The sequence below is a fragment of the Patella vulgata genome, chromosome 9 (genome assembly GCF_932274485.2).
Source record: "Patella vulgata chromosome 9, xgPatVulg1.2, whole genome shotgun sequence".
NCBI lineage: Eukaryota > Metazoa > Mollusca > Gastropoda > Patellidae > Patella > Patella vulgata.
Genome location: NC_065887.2, coordinates 18,219,045 through 18,246,434, shown reverse-complemented (window position 1 = coordinate 18,246,434; position 27,390 = coordinate 18,219,045). Strand labels below are relative to the sequence as shown.

The following is a 27,390-nucleotide window of genomic DNA, read 5'->3' as shown; positions in this document are numbered from 1 at the left end:
TTCTGCTCCTATACTGGGCTAATGAAGACGGGCATAAGCCATACAGCGTGCAATGATGGAAATTTTGCCCGGGTAGCGGCACTATGGCCTACTCTTATATCGAATTCCAACTGCCAATGGATCTTTTACGTGCACGCCAATGTATATACGGTCCTTGGGTTTCCATCCCATCCGAACGACTAGACAGCTGTCCTTGTCAGGCCCTGTCCTTGTCAGGTCCTGCATTCTACACCACTGACAAGGGGAAACCACGCAGGAAAAATCCCGATGAAATTTCTCGGCCAATGCAGGGATCGAACACGCGACCTCCAGGCTAGCAAGCCAGCGTTTTACCCACTTAGCCACCGGGTGATCCGCTCGACTAATATAAAAATATTATCCACCCACAGTCAGAATCCAGTCAAGTGTTGTTGGGTTTTTTTTTTAGTCCAAACATCCATCTCTTATCCCATAATAGTAAATAGATTATTTTCTTAAATCCGTAGATTTCTTATCGGATACCCAGCTTTATCAAAATAAGATCAAAATAATCGCAGGAATTACTACCGTCGCGTCCGGTTGTTGCTCTTGGCAATTACAAACTGTTCCCCTTCTGATGAGGTAGAAGTGGCCGAGTGAAAATGGCCGCGGAACATCTTTTTGTTGAGTCTTGAGTCATAAATCATGCTTTGTTTCAGAGATCTTTTAGTTTTGTTCTTTTTTTAAAATCTAGTATTTAACTATAACTTAATCGTGCTCTAGACATGGCGTGCTTGTCCTTTCTAGAACTCTCGGTCCCAATGCTTATGTATTAGGGGAAATTTGCACAGATATGATAGCCTCTATCTTGAGGTTACCTTGTCTTCTTTAGCTGTCTTGTTAACAAAATGTGTGGGAACAGTTCGTGGTTGACAAGGAAAGGTCAACGACTAAAAATGTCAGGAATAGAAATCAAAAATGGAATTATCCTGTGACTTGATTACATCAGCGACTAAATATTGCTTCCATGATGAATTCCCTCTGATTGCTCCTTTCATTGTAGACAGATATCGCACGTCACGTGTATAATTTCTTCTTGCTTGTTTCCTCCCCGTCTTTCATTGATTTTCTCACTTCAATATTGTGTTAAGCCGAGTGTCGCCATTTCCAGTCACTTCTAGAAAACATATAGAATTTCAGACATATTGGAGTCGTTTCATAAATATAACCACGAGCTATTATTTTCTTTGGTTAGAATAACCTGTATTTATCCTCCCTTTAACGACCCTGAACACCAGACAGGCCAGTCGTAAAATATTGTTTCGGCTGAAATTATTTTTGCATTAAGTCGTAAACCTGGACCTTAAAGTCTCTGAACGTCATCTGAGGGATTGTTAATTCCTTTGCGAACTACAATAGTTGACTCTCTAAAAGGAATACCAGCCATAAAATGATTCAATTCCATAAGTATTTACAAAGTATGATGAATTGAGAATTACCCAAACATTCTGCAATTTTTGGAGCCGTTTTGGTTCAGGCCCGTGTCGTCTATAATCCATTTAAACACGCCGGCGCCATCTTTAAGTTTTTGGTGAACAGGTTTGATAAACCTCTATTTAATGCGTTTGAATCTAATCTAATTGGTTGATTCTTAGGAACGCAATAATTTTTGGAGAACTCTAGATCGGAGACGGTCTAGCACATACGTGGATTGTGCGTTAGGGTTAGGGTAAGGGTTAGGCTTGGTCCAGGGTTAGGTTTAAGAATGGGATTAGCGTTGGCCCTTTACCAAAATATTTACACGTAGAGGTGAAACTGGCTTCCTTATATCGTCTGCAGAGTTAGAATGTTGCGAAATTGTCAACGGTATAAACAAATGAAATGAAATGCAATTGGTTTTAACGTCCTACTTTTTCTGTCCCACCCGGATAATGAATACGTGCTTAGACCATGTAAAGTGCGCTGAAGGACATTTTTCGAACCCCAACTGTCAAGGGTTCTTTTAGGTGCATTCCCGATTTGTAGTCGGGGTCTCTGATTTTCGTGTCATTCAAACGACTAGACGCTGTTCCTTGCCAGGCCTTCGACCTGCACGGTGGTGCACTCACGACAAGAGAAAACAGTTTTACGACCAACACTGGTCCCAGGTTCGCGCCTTACTCTCTAGGCCTCTCTGTGGTAAAAATAAAATAATGTATATAGGATACATCTTCTATAAATGGCTACCACTTAGTTAATAACATTTCATTACCTCAGGGTTATTGAAGCATCAGATTAAAATATAATAGTGTAAACTATTTTTATATTTAACTGTGAGTAGTCATCGGTGCATGGTGCCTTGCTCTTTCTCCATGGCATTGATACTGCGTTTGAAGAACCAGGCAGCTTTGATATGTGCAAACTATCATTTCGTTTAACTGTAAGTACTGACTTGTTTCATGCATGAGATCGGGCGTCTCTATAGCCCCCCCCCCCCCGCACTTTAACCTGATGGCAATTTATCTGATATTCGGAGAGTGCAAAATCTGACATATTTGTGTTCCACACGTATAATAAAGATAAGGTTATATTTCAGATCTGACAGTATGTGCAACTGTTCATAAGTTTCATCATGGTAAAAGAGACAGTATATCGGTGGTTAAGAAGTGTTCTACAACTCAACAATGTAATGAAACAACAGTTGGTTGTCAGAAAACCCAAAATTATTCAGTAAGCATATTGTAATTTTTTACGTCTTTTATTGACAATTTGCAATCCGCGACATGTCCTATCCGATATATTTCTTCTTAGTGGGAATATGAAATGGGGTCTAACGTCCTACTATTCTTCTCCGTTATAAAAATAACGTGTAGGTGAAATTTATCGTTCGTGGGTCATGTACTGTAAGGACCTCTAAAGGAACGGCAAAAATCAAGTCACCCAAGGAAAAAATTTACCCGAACTCTTAAAAAGGTTACGTGTCCGGATAAGCGGTTTTGACGTTCACGTCCAAACAACTCAATATTTTGAGCTGAAATTTTGAGACAAGGTTAATACATCGTTTCTCTATATTTTGGCGCCTAAATTCCATACGTACACGGACTTTTATTTCTTAGACTCTGTTAAAATCGGGATGGTACCTTTAACAAGGTCGGGGATAATCACGCCACAAGACACTTCATTCAAATCCATTTTGGGTCTAGGGGGGCACACAGTAGCGATGTTAATAAAACAAAGTGAGAAACTGGTTTATATTGTTTCTTTCAGGTGTGTATAAGTTGTTGTAATACAGATTATTGTAATGAAGAAGTGTCGTATAATAATACAATGGCGTACAAACTCTCATCTCTGGTGTATAGTACAGCAACATCTATTTATAATAAACCATATAATTATTGGAAACTATACCTAACAGTATTAATCAATCTTGTTATAGTATTTAAAATACAAACTGGATGATTCCTCACAATACGAATTATATTAATTGTATCCACCTCATTTGATTAGATGAAAAGTAGCCTTGGTAGAGGTGCGGAATCAGATATACTAGCAGCTCCCGACTCAGGGACTTCTTGAATATCGGTCGAGGGCACACAGTTTCTATAATTTAAAACATTAGGACAGGTGTTTCATCTCTCAAAGACTAATATGTCGCTTGTTCAGAGTTGTACACCTTATCCAAGGCTTACCAATATGGTTTTTATGTTTTATAATGTGATTTACATAATATTCAATTCGTATTAAACATGTTGAGGACGTCATGTGAAGAAATGTGAATTTTGGGTTTTTTTTTTTGTCTCAGCGCCAAAGTTAGTAATAACACCTGTTTAAGAGGAGTTGTATTTACCATACATCTCTACGCTTTGAAAGCATATATTACAGAAAATGGTGGACCGTGAGTTCGAGTCTTATGAAATGTTCAGATTGTAAATACTCGATTGTATGGAAAGCCAAAATAACATATATTCCCAAATAAAAAGAAATCTAGACATAATTCAGTTATTTCTAGAACTCTTTGAGTTACTGCAAGCTCTAATTGGATTACATGTATTTGATACAAATGATTCCATTCTATATGCACACAATTTTAAGCTTCAAATAGTCAACATGCGTGGTCAATAGGAAATAATGCTTACGTTAACTAATTCTAGCGTTGATTGAATTATTCTTTGCAAAAACGTGCCAGAAATAAAAGTTAATGCCAGAAACAATCGAGTTAAATCTAGAAATAATTTAATTAAAGGTAGCAACTTGTTTCATAGTTGGCTTCATGATACTAAAGCTAACAACATGTTACATGGTGGGATTCATAATACTATTAGTCATTGGAGTGGAACTATGAAAATTCACAGGGAACAGGAGGCCCACTTCTGAAGCAACCATCTCTCTGTCTTTCTCAGGACTACGATTTAATATGGGCATATTGTTATAAGTGTAAACACAATAGAGGGCACTAACTCAAGTAATGCTAGAAATAAATGTATCTACAATTAACGGAATATATGTTATTTGCCGCCTTTTCATAAAGTGGGCATTTGACTAGGCTAAAGCAGTTTGAAATGTGTTGATGAACTTGGCCAGAAATGTTTAATATGATGAATGTTTTTTCTGTTTTGATGTAAAATCGGGAATGATTTAAGGTTCCGGGAGTTGGAACTGTCTGCGGTGACGAAAATGGCGAATGTAAATAGAGAGAACTTGTTTGTAAAGTCGAAAATGGACGAGATCAGCAATGATGGGGGTGCTTATTGAATTACACAAAGATGGGCTAATAACATTAAAGCGGAAATTGCAAATTTTCAAGTTGTATTTTTAAAATGTATTAAAATAAAGCCTTAAAATAGATGGTATCCATAAACAGTCCTACCTTGTTAAAGAATAATCCTATTAATCCTATAATTCGCTATTGCCAGCTGAGAAATTGGCAAAAATATCATTTTTAACTTCAAATTCCAACGTTGGAAAATGGCTGCCCCATGTTGTCAATAGCAAAACAGGGGAGGTAATTGTGTTGTTATTTCCTGTGTCATAGCTTTTTAAGGGTGGGAAATAATGCCCATGATCGTATAATAGTGATTTGATAACCTATTGAGCAAAAGACATAGAAATAATTATGTTTTGACTTTCTTAGAAAATTTGAAATTCTCGCTTTAAGACTTATAACAACAACAATTTCCCTTGGAATATGACTTCACGAATGGGCTGCATTACATTGTTTGCGAAATGTGGAAAAAAAATGGACACAAAATTTAAATTCGTTGTCAGTTATGTGTTTTCTCAATGTTTTCTAGAAAATATAGACTATATAGATAGTCCTAAATGTACTGATAGATATATAATATGTATTAATGTGGTGTGATCATGTGATTTATGTATAGATGTATTTATTATCGCATCTGGTGTTACATTCAGTATTTATATATATTTTACCTAGATGTACATCATGTTAATTAAAGATAATAATTTAAGTCTGCATATATATATGGACAAACATGAGGAGATGATTATGGGCAGCTTTGACCAGTGGCGTGTCCAGAAATTTGAGTAGCGGGGGGACCAAGGTTGAGACAGCGTCAAGTTTGGCATTGGGTCGGGTAGAACCACCCGCGAATTTTATAAAACCGAAGCTTTGAGACAATATTTCTGCTCATTTACGTGCATACATACATACATATATATAGGATTACAGTGGAGTGTGCCAAAACTTCGCACCTTAGTTTTCTCGACGTTACTTCCATGAAATTAGGAGAGAAAACACACGCTCTGCGCCAGCCCTATACTTGGGTCTTAGGGAGAGAGAGAGAGAGAGAGAGAGAGAGAACTGGGTAACGTCCACTCGACACAAACGAGTCTTAGAGGAAGATAATCAAGGAGTTAGCCCAGGGCAACAACAAACCTCTGCATGCTACTGTTCTCCTAACATCTAACAAAATTTATGTACTCTTTTGTCACTTCGTATTAATGTAATTTGAAGTATAATCGATAATAATATATTTTATTCCCTTGTCCCGTCAGTTGCTATCGTTCAGCTTAACTTAAAGTCCGACAGCCAATAATTGGAAATAAAAAGGATGTGAAATTGTTATTGACGCCGCTAATACATATTTTTAACTCGGAAAATATAACTCTACAAGCTGGAAAATTTACAATTTTTTTTTACATAGACATGTGGAAATACCATTATTGTTATTTCAATAAACAGAATGTTGTTTGGGATTTTCTGTTTGCTATTTTTTGTGTTTGTGTGTGTGTGTGTGTGTGGGGGGGGGGGGGATATAGTGTATTGTCAGCACATGAAGTTGAAAGAACACCGACGTTGTGTGGGCATTTCGAGCTATGAGGACTACACCCAGGTCCGCAGAATTAGTTTAAAGGGACTATCCCGAATTGAACAGTCTCAAAAATAAAAGTCCGAGTACATATGAAATTTAAGCGCCAAAATATAGAGGAATCGTGTATTTACCCTGTCTCAAAATTTCAGCTCAAAATATTGAGTCATTTGGACGTGAACGTCAAAGCTGCTTATCCGGACACGTAACCCTTTTAAGATTTTGATTCAATTCTTTCGTTGGGAGACCTGATAATCGATTTCCGTTCCTTTAGAGGTTTATACAGTGAATGACCCATGTGCTGTACTTGATAACGAATGGTAAATTTCACCTACACTTTATTTTTATAAAATAAAAGTCTGGTTGTATCCAGACACCGCATAATACAGCTTGGGGCACCGGTCCCCACTTCCAGATTAAGACTGGCGGGGTTAAGTTATATTGAGTTAGTTGCTCGGCCCTAAGGTAGAGAAATTTAGGGGATTTTAATACAAAATTAACCAGTTTTATTCTCAAAAATATTATCGGGATTGGCCCTTTAAACCAGGTCCGGGGTTATGGCCTAATCTTACCTCGAAATCCAACTGTCAAGGGATCTTTTACGTGCACGGCAATGTTTACACCTCACTGGTGACGAGACACACCTCACGGGGGACGAAAAATATTGTGTTGTGTTGTGGATGGCCCACTATCCGAATGCATGGTACCGGAGGCAAGAGTATTTTGTTCTCGCATGACCACAATGTCTCACACCAAATTTGAAAAGAACCCTCCAAAACTATAGCCCCTATCGCTGTCTCAAAGTTTTCGGCAACGGGGGGATAACTCCGGAACGAAAAGTCGTGGAAGCCTGTAAATCGATAGGGTTCGTCCTCTCATGACCACGACGCTTCACATAACTACACCTACTCGCCCTCCTCCCCACCCTTCGCTAAGAGTAGAAAGGCAACTGTACTTCGTACCACGTCCATGATATATAATGTGACCTTCAGTGAGCATGGTAGTCCACCCAAACCAATTTAACAATAGCAGATTGGTGGAATTAAACGCACGGCAAATTTAATGCAGTGCGTCTTTCTTTGCAGTCAAATATTGCCGCGATCCCCTCCCGGAAACAGGAACCACTGAAGCTATACAGAATTTAAGTTAATGGCGTGTCCCGGGTACATTCTCCACACACCATATTAGGTATTGCTCGGCCCCTTATCCTGGAGTTGAAGTTAGTAAGTAACTAATTAACATAATATGAATGGAAATGGGCGCGGTGCAGATTAAAAACAGAATACTAGAGAAGCCTAGTCGAAACGTCGCTCAGTAATAAGCAGTAATTGTATTCCATAGAATTGTGACCTGTATATCCATCTGTTGTCTGTTATCGGACATGGCTGGTTGTAAATCTAAATTTGAGAAGAAGACTTTTCGAATGAGTTAAGCGTTTTCCTACAATTATCAAACTCGATGGTAATAACGAGTAGAAACATAAATCCACCCACGGTCAAATATCTTTCATAAATTTTAAATAGTCCGCATTGTTGGAAGCACACGATTAAGAATCGACCGCATCTTCCAGGAGTTCAAACCCAACCAGAAAATGGCCGTTTACAAGCGAACAGGCTACAATGACGAAACTTAGAAACAACACACTTTTGTGTACGCATATTCTTTCAGGGAGACATAATACCACTTGTCAATGGACCGATCTATGAGAGAGACTTTAGCTGATTCGTTCACCCACACTGTTTTGAAGAGGTTTGTGACTCACATGGAACCTAACTTTTGGGAGATGACGTTGATCCTAGAGGTATTTTGATGGAAAAATGAATGCCAGATTCACTCCCATAAAACGAAAATTTAAAAGATCATCCCTAAATCGAAAATTTTGACCTAAACTGTATTTTTGATGTATTATGCTAGATTTCGTGTGTGGGATAATGGCTTCAATTTGAAGTTGTGCAATTTGCTGACAGTTCCTGAGAGATTTACAGTAAAAAAAAAATATCATTCACCATATTCTACAAGGATCAAATCGGGAAATGGGATCAGATTTTCAACTGAAAATTTGGATTGGGCTGCAAGGTCAACAATAATATCCTTTTTTTTCTCCCCGAATTTCAACAACAAACTATGTCTTTTAGTCTCTCTTATAGGATAGCAACAAAAATATAAAAAAACAAAATAGAAGCTTCTGAATTCATGTTTTTTTTTATTAAATGTTGAAATAAATATTGGTACCAATCCTCAGAAATCACACAGACATTATATAATCCAGTGATATCCTTAACACATGTATGTAAAAACTAAGTAAGACACTTTCTTTATCTGATATGACATGACACTGACACATTTAAATATTACCAAATTACATATACATATGACTATGGTAAAGATATCTTTAAGGGTGTTAAAAAAAACAGAAAAGATTAACTTGATTTTTTGTTTATTCCAGTTTTAGATTAAAATTTTTTGACTTTGCCAAAAAGTTAAAATTCTAAACAAGAAAATTTAGGACTAGGCAAGACATTAAAGATGTAAACCAGATATTAAAGATATAGGCCAAAAATTAAAGATATGAGCAAGAAAATGAAAGATGCCAGAAAATTAAAGATATCAAGAAATTAGGATAAAATTACAGACAAGAAAGAAATTAAAGATATAAATAGCAAGACAATTTCAACAGAGAAGTTAGAGTGACAGAAGATACAAAATTTTTAAAGATTAAAGATACAAGTAGAGGGCCATTATTTAATACAACAGAAGACAAGAAAAGAGTTAATAATCTGAACACATATTTTGGCTATCAACATCTATCAATCATACGTCTGAACTACTTAGTAGTATATTGGATATATCTTTTTCACCATGCACTATCTCTTAATAATACAATAAATTCTATCACCAACTTTGGTCAATTAAGTTTTAAATAATTTCATATAATGTGTATACGAATATTTATTATAATACGTTAAAAGGTTATTTTTAGATTAATAATTAAGTGCGTAATTGAGTAACGTTCTAAAACCATTTTTAATGAGTGATAGCTTGGCTATCTGTTCAAAAACACAGACACAAAAAAAAAACCAATAGATATAAGTAATTTCTACCCTATATATGATAATATTATCTACATATCGCTCTGTATACCACATAAATCTGAGATCAACTACATAAACCTAACCGATATATTTTTCATTTTGAAAAAAAAAAATGCCATCTTTGAATTGTGTGCAAACTATGTCTGAATAATAACAAAATAAATCATATTAAAAACAATTTTAGTTATCACATTCACGAGCCTGGAATAGCGGATTTTTAGAATAATTGAATTCAAAGACCACAATTCATCAAAATGTAAGTCTGTAGATGTTATCCTCTGTCATGGATATTTTAAGAAATAAAAAAATGTAGCCATTTTTTGACGGGCTGTCAGAGAGTATATCACTAAGGTAACTAAAAAAACAACAAATACTTTGCTTTTAATTGAATTAATAATAATTAATTTAAACATTACTATTTTTGTTTGTTTTTGAGTTACCAATTGCTATACATTTACAAAGAACATACATGTAATTAAAAATAACACAATTAATTAATTTACCATACAATTAATTATCTTAAAACATAATAAAAAATAGAAATATATATAATATATATAGAAGACTTTCTACAAATTAAAATTAGGCAATGATATTAATAACTTAATTAATTCATCCATCATATCTCTTTCATCAATTATAATATATAAATTAATTTTATAAATTAAATTCTTTCATTTTCTTTAATGCAAAACAATCAATTTTTCAACTGTATAAAAATTAGAAGGAGAACATCAAACTATGGAGATCATTTCATATAAACAATATCGCAAATTTCTGCTGTAGATGTCATATTCCAAACAAAATTGCTAATGAATCCTCATTATTGCATAATACATCCATTTTGCTGAAAACAATTAAGAGTAAATGCATAATAGTTTATTGTCATTTATGGTAAAATGTCTTATGGAGTGTGCCTCATCTAATCTTTTTTTTTACTTTTATATTCATTTGTATATAAATCATATATTATTAAGCTCAAGTTTACAGCATTTACAAGTATGATTATTTTTTTTGCAATTTTGAAGTTTAAGGTATCAACAATGAACGTTAATTTTCTATATAAGTATGGTAGTTCTATTTATACCCGAAGTTTCCCTGATTTCAATATGCCCTTCATCTTTTTTTTTTAGATTTTTTAAAAATATTTAAGATTTTAAATTTAAACTAGTATCCTGGGATATACAGCCAGAACAATAAAATCATAATTTACAATTCATTATTATAAGATGAGTTTGAATTTTAGTTTTTCAAGTAAGTAAATATTTCAATTTTCATTTATAAAAGAATTACATCACGTATCAAAATTTCTGACTTTACAAAAGTACGTACAAAAAAATTATTTTTACAAATCTCATTTAACATTTGAAATGTGTCAAGATCCCGCCCGGTTCAAAAATGAATGTCTATTGCTTTGATGCATAGATTTTTTTAAGTAGTCGATGGCTAAAACCAGCTACATTAAAATGTCCCCCAAATTTTGTTAAAATAGCACTCTTTATTTATTTATATAAAAAAAAATGTCATATATCAAAAAACTGATACAATAAAACACAATATAATAATTATCTTTCTTTATAATACAATTAAAAATCATTTAAACGATGAACAACCATATCTCTTTCTAAATAATCGCGTGACAACATACTCCTTATATCATTATTGACAAGGCAACAGACCCCATATGAATGACATTACAGTCATGGCAACAGGAGCCCTTAATCATTGGTTGACATGGCAACAGACCCCTTATAACATTGATGACCTGGCATCAGGCCTCTTATAACATTGTTAAGTCATTAATACTCTGGTCTGATGAAGAAAAGCTTTCACAGCAAGAGTCACTCAACGACAAATTACTGGCACATATTTCAGGAGATTCGGAAGACGTGTTCAACGAGTCATGGAGTATTTTCGATGTTGAACTATGACCTGGTTTAGTTTTATCAGAAACTGATGGCACTGATTTGTGTTTCAATAATTTGGTCTGTTCAATTTTTCTCCGTCTACGAATTTTGTCCCCTCTTCGTGAACGAGGCACATGATTATCTACGATATAAACACCAGCAGCTTGGTAAGAAGCACTAGAATCTTCTTCGGGATTGAAGAGTCTTTGTTCAGAGCCTGATTCAGATGTAGAGGTAGAAATATCTTCCAGGAAATTAAAGGCAGCCACAGCCTCTTTTTCTGGCTGGTCGAAACGTATGAAAAATTTGGAGAAATCCAGAGTCTGTCGTGGCATGGAAGCACATCGTACGGCTTCATGACGTGCTAAAAATAGAATCAAAGAGACATTACTCATTATATTTCAGTTATAGAAATGAAATGGGTATCAACGTCTACACCGTCTGGGATAATGAAAACAAGCATACACCATGCTGAGTGCTATGAGTGAAATTTTAGCCAGCACTAAGGCCTACTCTTATTCCAACTGTCAAGGGTACATTTACTGCACGTCAACGTATACACAGGACCTTTTTTTTTTTGACCATCCAGAAAACTAGACACTGTCCTTGCCAGGCACCCTGTCATGTAATCCCCTGTTGTAGCAGACTTACGAGCGCTATGTAGTAAGAACAATCTAATCTGAAAAATATACTCTAGTACTGTTCTTTGCAAGTTTTGCTTTTAGACTGATGTCTCCTTTGGATATTTTCAAGAAATTGATTTGGCAAAAACCTCTAGATATGAACTAAAATACTTGAAGGATGCAGACTTGTACTGATTTACATTAGTTTATGTTTCTATGGATGTTTCAATATGATACTATATTAAATAAAGAGAGAGAAATGGGGTTTAACGTCCACTCGACACAAACATTTCGGGCTAACTTATAGTTCAATTTTATTTCAATAATTCACTTGCATGTAGGCGTCTTTAGCAGTGGGAGGAAACCAGAGAAAACCCACGAGGTTGGACAGGCGACCCTAGGTGACTCAATGACAGACCTTATGATACAATGTGCACACGCTAACCATTCGGCCATCCAGCCCCCACATTAAATAAATACCTGCAATATAATTACCTTTCTTTCCTACAAGTCGTTGACACATCATGTGATCTAGACCAATATCACTAGCCAAACTATCATTACTTTCAGCTCCAGACGCAAACATAGAATCCAACACATTTGCACGATGCTGAAATATAGAAAGTAATTTAAGAATAAATAATCTCCTTAGAGATCTAAATCAATTAAACATCATTGTAAAAGTTTATGCAACATGGTCGTCGGCCAACTTGATGGTTGAGAATAACTAGATAATGTCTGTAAAAGTATTGAAATTTGCATTCGTTAAATTAATTTGATATTTTGAATTCTCTGATGGGTGGCCATTTGTTATAGACTATGAAGAATTTGTAAATAAGGCCAAGAAAAAATAACCTATGTTTATGGTTACACTCAAAATAAAGGGTCAGTTGGGCAACCGTAAACTCACGTTTTTATTTATTTGGCCTAAGTAGAATATGTTTTAAAATAAGGAGGACGTTATTACCTCTGGATCTGCCAGATGATTTACACTCTGACTGTGACGATTTTCCATCTCCTGATGATCAAAGCTACTGTCATGGAGACCAGGGTCATCATTATGGTTATCACAATAAACATATCCAGACATCTGAGTGCAATTTTCACCACTGACTTGTATTTCATAAAACTCTTCTTTAATTTCTCCACTATGATTGGCTTCTACTTCTTCATTTATCCAATCAGAACCGTCCTCATGATCTAACATAGAATTACTACCGATAATGACCTCTCCACCACAAGAGGTCAAATAATAATCATCCTCTTCCCAATGATACCCGTCCATAGAATGTCTACTGGCCGATTGTCCGATTTTGGATGTGAAGTGATTATCCATCAAGTCATCGCGCGATCCTGAATCGGCACTATTTAAACTAGACAAACTATGATGTAAATCATTCACCGTCTTAGACAAGGATTGAATTTGACGAGTTATTTCATCAAACTCCCTATCCTTGACACTGGAGACAGAAATATCTTTAACAATAACCGAGTCCTTAGCAACCAGTTTATGTATATCGGTTTCATGGCTACTACTCGAGACTAAACTACGATTAGATTCCACTAGACACAAACTATAGAATTCACTATGAAATTTTTTCTGATCTGCAGACGGTGACTGTAAGCCATCTTCAGTATATCCCTCCTCACTGACAAAAGAGTTCCCTTCACCACTGTTTGAAAAAGACGAAGAAGCTGGAGAAGAGTCTAAATTTTTAACACCACTGATATCTGCATTCTTCTCCGGAGAAGAAGAATCGCAGATAATGGTTGATGTGTCAGAAGAACTAGCGAAATGAGATAAATCAGAATATGCCGTATAAGGGTTCTGTTTTTCGTCTGTGTTCAGTGAGGAGGAATTCAAGTTGGCTGTTGCTAGGTGACTTTCTATTTCTTCCTTCGAAAATTTTAATAACCAGTCTTCAGCATTTGATGAATCAAATCTTTTTATTGACACAGGTGATGGTGTGGAACTCTGAAAAGAAAACAGAAATAATGGCTAATATAGTTAGAAATTCATCGACACTCAATAATTTAGAAAAAAAAAACATAAGACAAAAGCTTCACAAAAACAAAATATCACAACCTTATAATTATATAGGGAAATTATAATTCACAAGGATTGCACTATAATGTTCATGTTGATGTTATAGATAGTTATATATTATACACAAGGGCTTTACTAATGTTAAAGTTATACTTAGTAATATACATGTATTAATAGAACTTCACTATAATGTTGATGTTATATGTAGTTATATATAACACACAAGGACTTTGCTATAATGTTGATGTTATAGTTACATATATTATAGGGCTTCACTATAACACAGTTGTTGATGTTATAGTTACATATCATATACGGCTGCACTACATTGTTGATGTTATAGTTACATATCAATCATATAGTGCTTCACTATAACAAATAGTTATATATCATGCTTCACTATAACACTGTTGTTGATGTTATAGTTACATATCATGGGCTTCACTGATTTCCATGTTTTGTTGTGCAGTTCTCCTAAATAATCCAGTTTCATTTATATATTACCTTTTTGAGAGATTCCAGCATTTCTCTTGGCTGCCACGAAGGTAAATGATATCCACCATTTTTCTTTAGCCATTCTCTGTTGATCATTAAAGAAGCCTCTAGATCACCATCACTTTCACTATCAGTAGTAGATGCTGTCATTGACATCTATCATTACAAAATATAAATATTTTCATCATCAAATTTAGATAAATACATAGACATTACCAATCTTTTCAATATTTATACAAACTGGTTAATTTTAAACTGAGTATGCATAAAGATATAATTAACTGATATATAACTGTTTTACAACTGACTTGATAATCATGGCAATCTTCTAAAGACATGATTATCTAGACAATTACCATGAGGAGACTTTGGGGGCTTATGGCCAACACCATATGGAGACTGATAAAGGTCTACAAGAGTCTTCTATCTTGAATTAATCAGTATTATTTACTAAGCTATATCTGGGACTGTTAAATAAACTGAATGTTAACTGCGGAAACTCAGAGGTGGCTGCGGGGGGCTGCATTTTCTCAAACATCTCTCAACAAATCTACGTATCGATTTTTATTCTCAATTCATCTAATTCTTACCTTTGACATCAAATATGCTTTTATAATATTTTTGACTTGTTCATTGACTGAAGACTCGTTTATATCTAATATAGAAGATGTCCGTGGCTTGTATACAACGGGTTCATGTCGCGTATTCCATTCAATCATATCCATCTCTGATACAGATACCGATCTTTCAAAGACTCGTCCGCTATTCCAAGATCCATCCGAAAAATCATCATATAAAGTAGGTAGCTTTGGTTTGATGAAGAAAAAACTGGATTCTGACAGAGCCCTCTTTAGCTGTCTGCCTGCTCTCTTTCTGTTTCTAGGTTTTATTTCTACAGGAGGAGGGCTTGAAGACAGATGTCTTGAATAAGAAGAATAACTGACGTGAGGTATCGTTTCTAATTCTCGATCTTCAGGAATATCTTCTAAAAGATGATCTTCCCCAAGTGGTAGACTTATAATCTGCAATTACATAAACATTTGAAAAATTTAATTCATATATTGATATTAGGCAAAATGGATGAGACATGACAGGCCTAATCTCTAACCATCACAAAATGAAGAAATTAATGGTGGGATAATATTTATTTATACAAATTCCCTTGACCAATTTATTTTTACAAAATAAAGAAATTAATGTTGGGATAATATTGTCTATACAAATTCCCATAACCAATTTATTTTTATAAATACATCTTCTTATGTACAAAAGCCATGGGAGAGAGAGAGAAATGGGGTTTAACGTCCACTCGACACAAACTAGGTCATTTCGGGACTAACATATGGTTTAATTTTATTTCAATAATTTGCTTGCGCGTATGGGTCTTTAGCAGTGGGACGAAACCGGAGGACCCGGAGAAAACCCACGAGGTTGGACAGGCGACCCTATTCCTTGTCAGGTACAACAGGGGATTCGAAACCACGGCAGTTGACTCAATGACAGGCTTTATGATACCGCGCGTATGTGCTACCCATTCGGTCATCCAACCCCCCAAAAGCCATGGGTGTGTTTGTCAAGGCTGTTCTAGGGAAAATGAAGATCTTGTGCATCATTCTGTAGGTAGCTAATATTTCTGTTCTATAATTTTACTGCAAAAGGTGTGTACACATTGGTAAAGGTGAACAGACAAAAACTGTAAAGTGTCTCATGGTGATGATCCATATAATATTTGTCTTAAAAAAGCTGAATTCCAATTGTAGTCTTTACAATAGTCATAAAGGACCAAAAATATTATTTCCATATTGATGGAATGATTGAAAGAAGATAAATATCAGATGAGATAACACACTTTAGTATTGAGTAGCCCAGGATCTCAAACCCCTACTAACCCGATGTTTGGGCAGATTTTGATGCATAGCACCCATTAGTTTATAATCAGAATTTAAGCTTATGAGCGTTTATTACATACAATATGGCATATATTATTTAGAATAATTTAGCAAAGGGTACAAGAGCATGGTTGAGAGACATATGTGCACTTAAATAAAGTGACAAAAATAAAGACACAGTTGTAGCCCTTGCAACACAAAGGTGAGCCATAGTTTGAGAAGCCCTTTATGAATGTTGAAAAATTAAGCTAAAAATAAAGCACCTACTTGATTATCTGAGTATCTGTTAATCTGGGTGTATTTTGTTTCAGCAAAACTATGATAATTCCAAGATGTTTTAGCTGTCAGTTCTGGTGACTCCTCTAACTTTTCAGCTTTTAAATTTTCTAAACTACGACTTTCGGTCGCCTGAAAAAACTTGAGCTTTGGACTGAGAGGGGATTGTATCACAGGTTGTCCAGTCTTTTTAGCACTTTTAATAGTTTGTGTGTCTTCCTCGAAGACTTTTCTCATTTCACGCACTTTATTACCGGGACTGAGAAGATTTTCTCCGCTAGAAGTTGAGACTTGAGAAGAGAGGCTATGAGTTGAATTTTGTAGTTCTGTCGTACTATGTGAGGAGTTCTCCATGGCAGAATCGGGATCAGACAATGGGTCATGCTTCACATCAGCTCCCTTCGGGGCACCATCTTTTTTACTGATTGCTGCATCGTTATATTTTTCCATAGCTTCTGGTTGAATATCACTAGACATGGTTGAATAGCCATCGTCACGACTACCTGATCTCTCAACTCTAACACTATCTATATTAGTCTCTGGCGCCGGCCATTTTGGACCGAAGCCTATATCTAAAACCGGAAAGTTATTATTTGTAGGGTCCATAATCACAGAATTAACGATAGGATTCACAATAGGGTTCACAATTCCTTGTAACTTCTTACTAGGGGACCTATCAACATTGTTCTTTTGACTGATTTTTTTAGGTTCTAAAGGCTTAGCTGAATTCTGGTTAGTTCGCGCAGGCTTTTTGGGAACAGGGGGAGGAGACTTTTTTGGACTTCTAGGAGTTGGCACAATAGCCGCTACTTTGCTTTTATTGCTGGATTCCACGGCCGATTTTTTCTTTGTATCCAAAGGTTTTTTCACTTGAATCTCAACGTAATGTTTTGATTTTGGAGATAATCGTTTTTCAATGGGGGAAACTTTCCTAGTTGGGGAGACTGTTTGAGAAGCCACAGATTTGTCAGACACTGAATGTGGACTAGATGACGATAAAGTTTTATTCTCCTCGGAACTAGAGCTACTCAGGCTATTTAATATGAAAGTTTTTTCTCTCGGTACCAGGATGAGGTTGTCTGGTCGAGAGGGCTTGGGACTAGCCCCATTCGTATAACCATATATGGAGACAACTTGTTTGTTACCATGCGATTGTGAGGTAGTTGTTACAGAGGGAGACACTGGTGTAGCACTCAAGCTAGTTTGTGATGATGTACTGTTTAGCGCGAGATCTACTTTATTTGGTATCACTGCTGTTTTGCTACACGTTGTCAAGGATGTAGAGGATACAGCCGTCAATTGTGGTATCGAGGTAATACTGGTGGCTTGAGATGACAAACTATTTTTTCTACTGCTCTCAGAAGTTTGTTTAATACTTGAGTTGGTTGTCCCTGCATTTTTCATCGGAGAGGGGAACATAAAATTTTGCATAGTTTTCATGGCACTTAGGTCAGTTGGCAATGGCTTTGGAGACAAACAACTTGGGGACCAGTCCGAATAGAAATCTTCATCTGTTGGGAGATCGGCCCCCTCCAGACTGCTGTCCAATAATTCGTTGAGAGAAACCGTGGAAGAAGAGCTGACATCTTTTGTCATAGGTCGACAATCGCTATCTTCATCACTGTAGTCGTAGAAATACTGGCTGCGGAAGGGTTGTTTGGGTTTGGGAGAATTAGAGTTGGATCGCGAGGCCAGAAAATGAGATGAACCCATTTTGATGTTTGACAATTGCGGAGTACTGTTAGTTATTCCAGAAGATGAGGATTCCGTACTGTTCTCCGTTGAGTTATTGAATGTCTGATTCGTGGAGACACTGTTAGCACCTGGAGACATACTTTGTAAGGAATTTCTCGGTGATTTACGATTAGCAGCTTTACCTTTTCGTTGTGGTTTAGGAGGCGTCCTTCCCCAAGACCCATAACCTCGATCAAAAACGTTGATATGTTTTATTTTAGGACTAGAGTTTGTTGCAGGGAATTCTGTCTCTATTTTTGTCAATTGTTCACCATCCTGATGATAGCCAGTCTCACGTAGCTTCTCTTCTAGTTTATCACGTAACCATGGAGGTGGAGAACTCATCTGAGGCTGACCAAAACTTTCATCAAAACTCTGAAAAAATATCAATAAATATTTTTACTAAAGAAGAAAACCACCATCACAAATGGTATTGACAATTGCACATTTACTTATAATTCTGACAGACTAAAATTTTATTTAATCCTTAAAAGACATATAAAAATAGATTTCACTAAAATTAACACACTTATATGGATATACTACTTCTGGATTTTATTAACATGCTACGTTTCAATACACATATCAATAATTTGCTTGATAACGATACTGTATGTGTATTTAAATGTAGCATGTTAATAAAATTCATAAGTAGTAAATCCATATAAGTGTGTTAATTTTAAAATTTTACTACGGTTCAACACTTGGCTAGATTAGTTTCTCGGAAATGATTTAAAATTCTCAAACAGCAATTTATTAATTTATTAACATTGAAGCCATCAGAAAATGTCAACTACCATAGTTAACTCTACAACTTAAAAAAAATAAAATGAAATGTGGTTATTTAGAATTCCAAATGTCAATGGTTCTTTTACATGCATACCAATGAATACACAGGACCCCTGTTTTCTGTCCCTTCCGAACAACTACACATTCTTCATTGTCAGGCCCTCACCGACCTACACCACAGACAAGGGGGAACCCTGATGAACTTTCCCGGCCAACAGTCTCAACACCTGTATTGAACACAGGATCTCTAGGTTAGCAAATTGTCTTAATCACTGAGTCACACATGTGGCTCCCCTATAACTTTAATAACTTAATACAAATATTTAAACTACGGTAGTTAATCCTGTTGAAACCAATTCATCACATATATGGAGTTAACATAAAGATTAGTATTTATTTTCTACAAATAGTAGATCATTGCCAGATTGTGATATTATCACACTTATCACTACTTGTATCTTATTAAATATACAGATGCAATAAAAGACAACTTATCAGAATATCTGATCATAAAAAAGTCACACTTTTTACCAAGGACATTTTTTTTTATATCTTACTCAAGATGCAGTCCTGATTAAGAGATATGTTTAGGCCACACAAAAGAAATATTCTGGTTTTTTTTTTAATATTTGTCTTTTTATTTTGTCAAAAGATCACAACTGGACAAAATGACTTTTCATATGGCCTTTTACATGGCCTTAAGCTTAAATCTAAGTTGTTTGTTTTTTTTGGTGACTAATGCAAATTGTAAAGGAATACAATTTTCCCTGGACTACATTCAACGAGCGATGTAATTCATTTTATCATCTCATCTAAAAGACTAGGTACACTTTCCTTCTCAGTCCTACAAATGTCACCCCCTGACAAATAGGAACCTGACTATTTGAGATGAACAGGGGGTGCCTGACTCTCTGATATCTCCAATACTTAATGCTGTTAATCACTGACAATTATCTAAATATTTCAGCCAAATTAATCTTTCATAGCTTTACAGATAAAAATATAATACTACACTAAGGCAAAATAATATTAAATAAAGCCTACATAATCACTATTCATGCTTTGTAAGGATCCAGTCAGGTAGTTTTCATGAGTTATCTCCCCTGGATGTTGGGTCATTTGACAAGGCTGGTAATAATAGGACGACAAATGAAGTGGCATCTAATTTAAATGTAAAAAAAAAACAAACAAAGTGAATTAAATGTGAAGTGATTTGTGATTTATCTGATTAAATTATAGATCTTCTTCATTTTGTGTTCAGACATTTTTCTGCGTCAGTTTATACGATAGCTCCAGCTGTAGCAAATTACTAATATTATGCATTATTAACATCTTATACATTTGTCATTACAAAAATAATTTTCAAAACGCATAATCCAAAGTACAAATCATTTCGTAGTTGTACCAGGGAGTCACAGCGACTTAGTGAGTAAAGGGCTAACTCGCTAACCAGGACATATGTGGTTCCATTCTAGTGTTGGCCTAGAAAGTTCCTCAGGATGTTCCAGCATGGTTTCTCCTAGTCAGTGCTGCAAGACAGAGAGCCTGGCAAGGAAAAGCCTCTAGTTGTTTGGATGGGAATAAAAACCAAAGCCCTGCATGTATACACGTTGGTGTCCATGTAAAACAAATTGTGACAGGTGGAATTCAATTGCTGTCCGGGGAAAATTTCTGGGTGGGTGAGTTGAACAACACAGCGGATAGAAAATGATAAATTAAATGTCAACATTTTGTTACTGCATCGGAGCAGATCTATCTACGAGGTATTGCTTGGATGCAAATGCTAAAATTCTGCGACGGTCCTAAAGACTGTGTGTTTAATACAGGATGCATTTCAAGCAAGGTACTATTTGTTGACGGGTTTTAGCTAAAAACACAATCAAGTCCAATTTGTTGTTCGGGGATTATATTTATTTTGATTTCTACAAGGATTTCCTGCACTGCCCTGGCCATGTATCAGTGAGATCAGGCTTACAAGCACTGTTCTACTCACTTTCAATGAAAGATAATTTCGTCACTACTTTAGAATTTATAAAGAAGATCTATAAATCAATCAGATGAGATTTCAAATAATGAACACGACAATATTAATGGTGGGAATAAACTGTGAACAAAGGTGACAGTGCTATGTATACACAATCTTTCTCAAAAAATTTTATTTTGATAATATTTGGTTTAAACCTCATAAAGGTATAATTATTCTAAAATTATCATCAGAAAATGGAATGGAATTTTCTAATGTAAGAAAAAAAAGGTTTTTAACCTAATTATGCATTAATAAAATGATTGTTAATGTCTTCTTGTATAGAATAAGATCTACTAATGATTCAAGTGTGAATAGTACTACAACGTAACAGGGTGTTGAAAATGTGTAATTTCTAACAATGTAAAAATCATGCTGTTAAACATACAGAAAATAAAACAAGTCTTTTTCTACTCAACATGGAAAGCATAAAATAGTTTATTTCTAGAAATAGATACATACCATACTACCAACAATACTGGAGTGTTTACTCGAGTCAGAACTGTGAGGCGAGGATTTCTGAAATGAATTATAATCTCATTATTTATTCAATTTCATATGCATATTAAATGGCAACATGGTCATAAAATATGATATTGGATGCCACCTGTTGTCAACTCATATCTATAAACGATAAAAGTGTGGATTTAAGCTCTCAAATGCTATTAAAATAACTCAATATTTCCAATTAGAATACAGATTGCAACACAACAGTTACTAGTTTGTAAAATTATATTCTTTCAATAAAATATCAATAATTTGTAGCAGACATGTTATATTACTGCTACTAGTAATTTTATTACAAGTGAAAAAGTTTAATGTCAAAGTGAAGAATTCTCCCTGAAAAGTGGGTTTTAGAATGGAGTTATCTCCCTTGATACATCAACACCCTTTGCTCTAACATTTCATCAGAATAATCCATTCTGTTGTGCAGTTCTTGGTGAAAATTTTCATTGTTATTACAAATATTGTTAAGGCACATGTTGCTTTTTAAAAAGAAACCCTGCAAAATTTTCTTTAATTTTTATTTGATGCTATATGAAAGAGAGAGAGAGAAATGTAGTTTAACGGACACTCCACACAAACTAGGTCATTTCGAGACTAACATATGGTTAAATTTTACTTCATTAATTTGCTTGCTCGAGGTCTTTAGCAGTGGGAGAAAACCAGAACACCCAGAGATAACCTGTGAGGTTGGACAGGTGATGTACAACCTGGGAATAGAAAGTATGTCACTGGACTCAATGACAGGTCACCCAACTCCCCTGATGGTCTATAAAAGAGCACATAAAAAAATACTTTGCAACAAGCAAATATTGGACCAGTTTTATCACTGTAAACCTCTTATCAAATTAGAATATATATAAATTTACCTGTAAATTAGAATATATATAAATTTACCTGTAAATGAGAATCTGATGCATAGCGAATACGCTTCTGGAACATTGTTCGTAACTGTTGATTCTGTAGTTCTAAGTCCTGAACTCGTCCTTGTAGTTTGGTACATTCCTCACGTAAAGACTGGAAAAAATGTACAACCGCTTGATAAATATTCAACATTGTTAATACTTTAAGCTTTGAAGAGTATTCTACTCTCCTGATCACTAAATCCTTTCAATTTTACGAGAGGATTCCACACCTCAATAAATCCCTTTGATTTTGAAACGTCTTTACTGTGTAACACTCTTTTTTACAAGAAAGTTCCTTCCACTTCTCACAATATCCTTCAATCCCTTCTAATAATACCCTATTTCAGTTAGTCTTACTATTCATTATTTTTGTTTAAATCTGAAATGTCTATTACAAGAGTATTAATTCTACTCCTCACTAATCTATGTTTAAAGAGAATTCCACTTCTCACTAAAGCCTATAAAATCTGAACTTTTCACACTCTTGAAAACCAAAGATCATGTATCACTGTTGTACATTTGGAGTTAAATATTTAGACATGTCATTCTTGTACATCACATCTAATAATCTGGATGTCTAGCTTAATATTCTAATGCGCATTTACATTTAATATATTACAGATCAATAAATAAAACAAATTAAATAGTATTAAACTCTCTAATAAATGCCAACCTATTAAAACGTCCAAACTTACCTTTTGGGCAAGAAGAGCTTGTACAACCTGATTGGCTATTTCATCCAGGCATTTCTCATATTGTTGACGTTGTTGTTCGTTTTCTAAAACCAGTCCAGAATTCTCTGCTTCCAGTATCTTTAATCTTTCCATCAGCAATTTGGATTTATCTAGACTACCACCTTCGGATTTGGTATTCAACTGTAAAATATTATTAAAGTAAGTACGGTATAGGGTAACAGATGTAGTGATAATATGAATATGTTGACAATTGTTTAATAGTAAATTATTCACAATAATGACAATAATAACTATGTTTCCAAGTAGAGATAAAACGTTTGTATAACAATATTATTGTAAAAGCAGTTTTCAACATTTTTTACAGTCTATAGTCTATACAAAATTGCTATCATTTTTTTTTTACTGTCTCATCAACACAGTATTTCTATGGACTAGTCAACCCAGTATTTCTATCAGTGTTCTATGGTCTTGTCAATACAATATTTTTATGGTCTTGTTAATACAATATTTTATTCAATCTCATAAGATTGTATACTGTTTCATTTTTAAGTTCTCATGTGAACTGGCAGGTTATGTCAACAAGAGCATCGCTAACGCAGCAATATACGTCCACATTCCTGTTTTGTTTGATATGGTCCAGTTTGCATTGAGGGTCTGTGAAATAAAACTGGGTTGTAGGACTGCTATCAGTATAACATTTCGTTCACATTAACAGAACACAATTTTTATTTTAAAACAATCGATGTCTTTATTCTAAAAGCATGACGTTTTTTTTTTGTTTTTTTTTGCTTGATTGATAACGATAAGAGAATACTTGTGGAAACGTCGTGCTTTTAGAATAAACTAGTGATTGTATCCCATAAAAACTGTGTTCTGTTAATTTGTTCCCTGATCGCTAAATGCCACTTAAAGAATAACTAGAAATGGGCGTGGCTCTGCCCCTGGGGGTCGGGCATGCACCAAAAACAATAGGGATCTTCCTTGGGGTATAAGGAATAAGTATACCAAGTTTGAAGAAAATCCAGTAAGAATTGCGCCCTGTAGGCGACACAAAGACACACGAAAAGAAAATGGGCGTGGCTCTGCCCCTGGGGGTTGGGCATGCACCCCAAACGATAGGGATGTTCCTTAGGGTACAAAGAATGTGTATGCAAAGTTTCAAGATTATTAGTTAAGAAATGTGGCCTGTAGACGACAAACAAACAAATACTAGAAATGGGCGTGGCTCTGCCCCGGGGGGTCGGGCATGCACCAAAAACAATAGGGATCTTCCTTGGGGTATAAGGAATAAGTATACCAAGTTTGAAGAAAATCCATGAAGAATTGCGCCCTGTAGGCGAACCACAGACACACACACACACACACACACACACACACACATACATACATACACACACACACACACACAGACAGGGGCGACGGCATAATACGTTCACATTATGAATGTGGACGTATAAAAAGAGCTGTTGCCGGTCATTTTTTATGGTAGTAGGGTGATTCTTTTAAAGAACACCTGATCCCACTTCACTATTCTCTATTAATATTATTTTTCCATTTAGGGGAGAGAGAAATGAAGTTTATCATTTAATTGAAAAACAAGTCAGAATATTATACCTGAGATTCTAGCTTTTTAACTTGATTCAACAACATGATATTTTCTCGTTCCAACTTGCTGATGTGGTTTCGATGTTTCTGAATACTTGACTGAAATGGAAGAAAGCATTTCCACATTTTTATCTTTAGTTGGCTATACAGTTCCCCCAAATATTTAATGTAGACTTTATGGCCAGAAAGTCATAATACTGATCATTTATAACAGCTGAGATGATGGATAATTGATAAAAACATCACAGAAATCAAAATTCACCATCAAAACATCAGATGATGTTTGTATAAAAATGGTTTCAGTTAGTTTTGCTAGGTTGTCTTGTGTACCCAACACCTTGGATTAACATTTTAATAAAAGGTACATGTATAAATAATGTTATTTTGTGGAATAAGTGAGATTAAGTTGTGGATTAAGCCAGGTGCTAATTGAAGTATAAATTAACAGATATATCACTGATACTCATGATAATGGAAAGTGCAAGAATAATCTTTATATCACCCATTTAATACAAATGGTTAGGAAGCTTTAAGTTTAACTGATTAGGTGTACAAACTGTTCTAAATCCAAACCAGTTTAATTTTCTGTTGTTCGTTGTCTTGATACATAGCAACTTGAATTATGTGAAAAATGTTGCGTTTAAAATTTAAAAACTTAAAAATTTGAACAATGCAACCATGTACTTTTGGATTTCAAATAGGATTTTTCCATGAAGAAATAAGATGGAGATTTCTATAGGTGTACCCGAAGAACAGAAATTTAAATTATTGTGGCCTAAATGTCATTGAAATATACAGATGACTCACCTCATATGTTGAGGCCAGGTTAGTTTTTTCTTGTTTTAATTGTTCTATCTTTGTCTTATATTGTAACATACTTTGTACTGTTTCTTCCATTCTATAAATAAAAAAGGTATAAAAATAAAGACATAAATTCAAAAATTTGGTATTATTATTTTTTAACACAAAAATTTTATGGATAACATGTTACCACTGTTGTACATTTTCATAATTTCAGATATTAAAGTTGGTACATTTAAAAATGTTTCAATGACACATGGAGAGTAATTTTACAAAAAAATTGCTTTGTAAGTCTAAATTAGTATTCAGCCTTAGGACAAGCCAAGATCTCTAGAATTTCAACCTTTAGAGCGTTTTCAGTGACAGGGATTAGACAAACAAATCCAACAAGTTTAAAAAAAAAAATACTCAAAATTTTTTACAGCTTTTAATTACAAGATTGGAAAGTTTGGAAAAATAAATCTCAAAAATACTGATCTGTAGAATGTTTACAAAGCGGACAAATGGATACAGGAATCAGGAGAAAAGAATGTAATCTCACAGGAAATGTGTGATTATCCAAAAACTGAATTTTTGCGAATATATTTAAGTTCTATGGTAAACGATCTGAAGAGAATTACATTTATAAAAGTGGTAAGCGAAAAACTAAGAGCATAAAACTATAAAGCTGCTGTAAAACAAATTTTATTTGACTATTATAGGATACGATGCAATAATTAACAGCTTTAGCGAACCAATTTATCATTTATTGATATAGTCATGTTGTCAACATTGTTCACAGTGTGAACAAGAATTTATTTTTCATCTTTAAATTGACAAGAAGAATGTGGAAAAGATTTAAAGTGCTTTCTCAATTTAAACAGATCCACCAAGGTTAGGTTTATATTTACAAATGTTCTTTATTGATCCCCTCTCCCAGGAGTAGCAGGAATATACTCGGAATAACAGCATAGCGGCAATTCATATCTTTCTACATGATATTTTTGCTGATTATGGGGAAAGGGGTCACATCATTTGACCCTTTATATCATATATCTGACTGATAAATTAGATTTACACTGTTTGGCTTAGTTCAAACCAATATTCGTGTCTTTCCTATCAGTTATCTTAATGTTCAAACAAACTCTCTTTTCCCTCTCTTATCTCGGCACCGAGTAATGTGTAATAAAAATGGTAGTTTGAAATGTTGTCTCATTCTATTTTGAGAATTTTGTATATGCTATCTTTATTATCAGTTGCATGTAGTTTTAACGCCATTAAGATAGGAACATGTAACATATATATAGGCTTTGACAAAAACAGTTCAAAAACTATAATAAATGGTATCCTTATCCATATCATCAATCTTTAATATCAAAGGAAAGTAGTCGAGAACTTTTATTTTCGTTTATCAAATTTGATCCACACTGAATTTCGCATGGCAACTGCAATCACTGGCGGCAAGTTGCATAGTAATACATATGATCTTTTAACCTGTTTCAAATTAAATTGCAAAATGAAATGAAATGATGAAATGGGGTTTAACGTCTTACTGTTCTGCTCCTAAACTGGGCTAATGAAGACGGGCATACGCCATACAGTGTGCTATGAGGGAAATTTTGCCCGGGCAGCGGCGATACGGCCTACTCTTATATCGAATTCCAACTGCCAAGGGATCTTTTACGTGCACGCCATGTGTACACGGGACCTCGTTTTTTTGTCCCATCCGAATGACTAGACAGCTGTCCTTGTCAGACCCT

The 27,390-nt window shown here is 34.9% G+C and overlaps 1 protein-coding gene across 6 annotated transcripts in view; it reads right to left on the bottom strand.

Moving 5' to 3' along the window:
• Positions 1–8,449: 8,449 nt before the first annotated feature.
• The window catches only part of LOC126831974 (uncharacterized), a 101,459-nt gene continuing 82,518 nt past the window's right edge, over positions 8,450–27,390 (bottom strand). For 5 of the 6 annotated variants that reach the window (XM_050562633.2, XM_050562634.2, XM_050562637.2 and 2 more), the window contains 12 exons: positions 25,658–25,748; positions 24,860–24,949; positions 23,246–23,425; positions 22,543–22,662; positions 21,604–21,660; positions 20,163–20,279; positions 16,587–18,704; positions 15,021–15,452; positions 14,440–14,586; positions 12,856–13,863; positions 12,384–12,498; positions 8,450–11,629 (listed from right to left, as the gene is read on the bottom strand). In XM_050562633.2, the coding sequence (XP_050418590.2) occupies positions 11,139–11,629; positions 12,384–12,498; positions 12,856–13,863; positions 14,440–14,586; positions 15,021–15,452; positions 16,587–18,704; positions 20,163–20,279; positions 21,604–21,660; positions 22,543–22,662; positions 23,246–23,425; positions 24,860–24,949; positions 25,658–25,748 (4,966 nt within the window). In that variant the 3' untranslated portion in view covers positions 8,450–11,138. The remainder of the gene's footprint in view (positions 11,630–12,383; positions 12,499–12,855; positions 13,864–14,439; positions 14,587–15,020; positions 15,453–16,586; positions 18,705–20,162; positions 20,280–21,603; positions 21,661–22,542; positions 22,663–23,245; positions 23,426–24,859; positions 24,950–25,657; positions 25,749–27,390) is intronic. The other variant, XM_050562635.2, reaches the window with a different exon arrangement.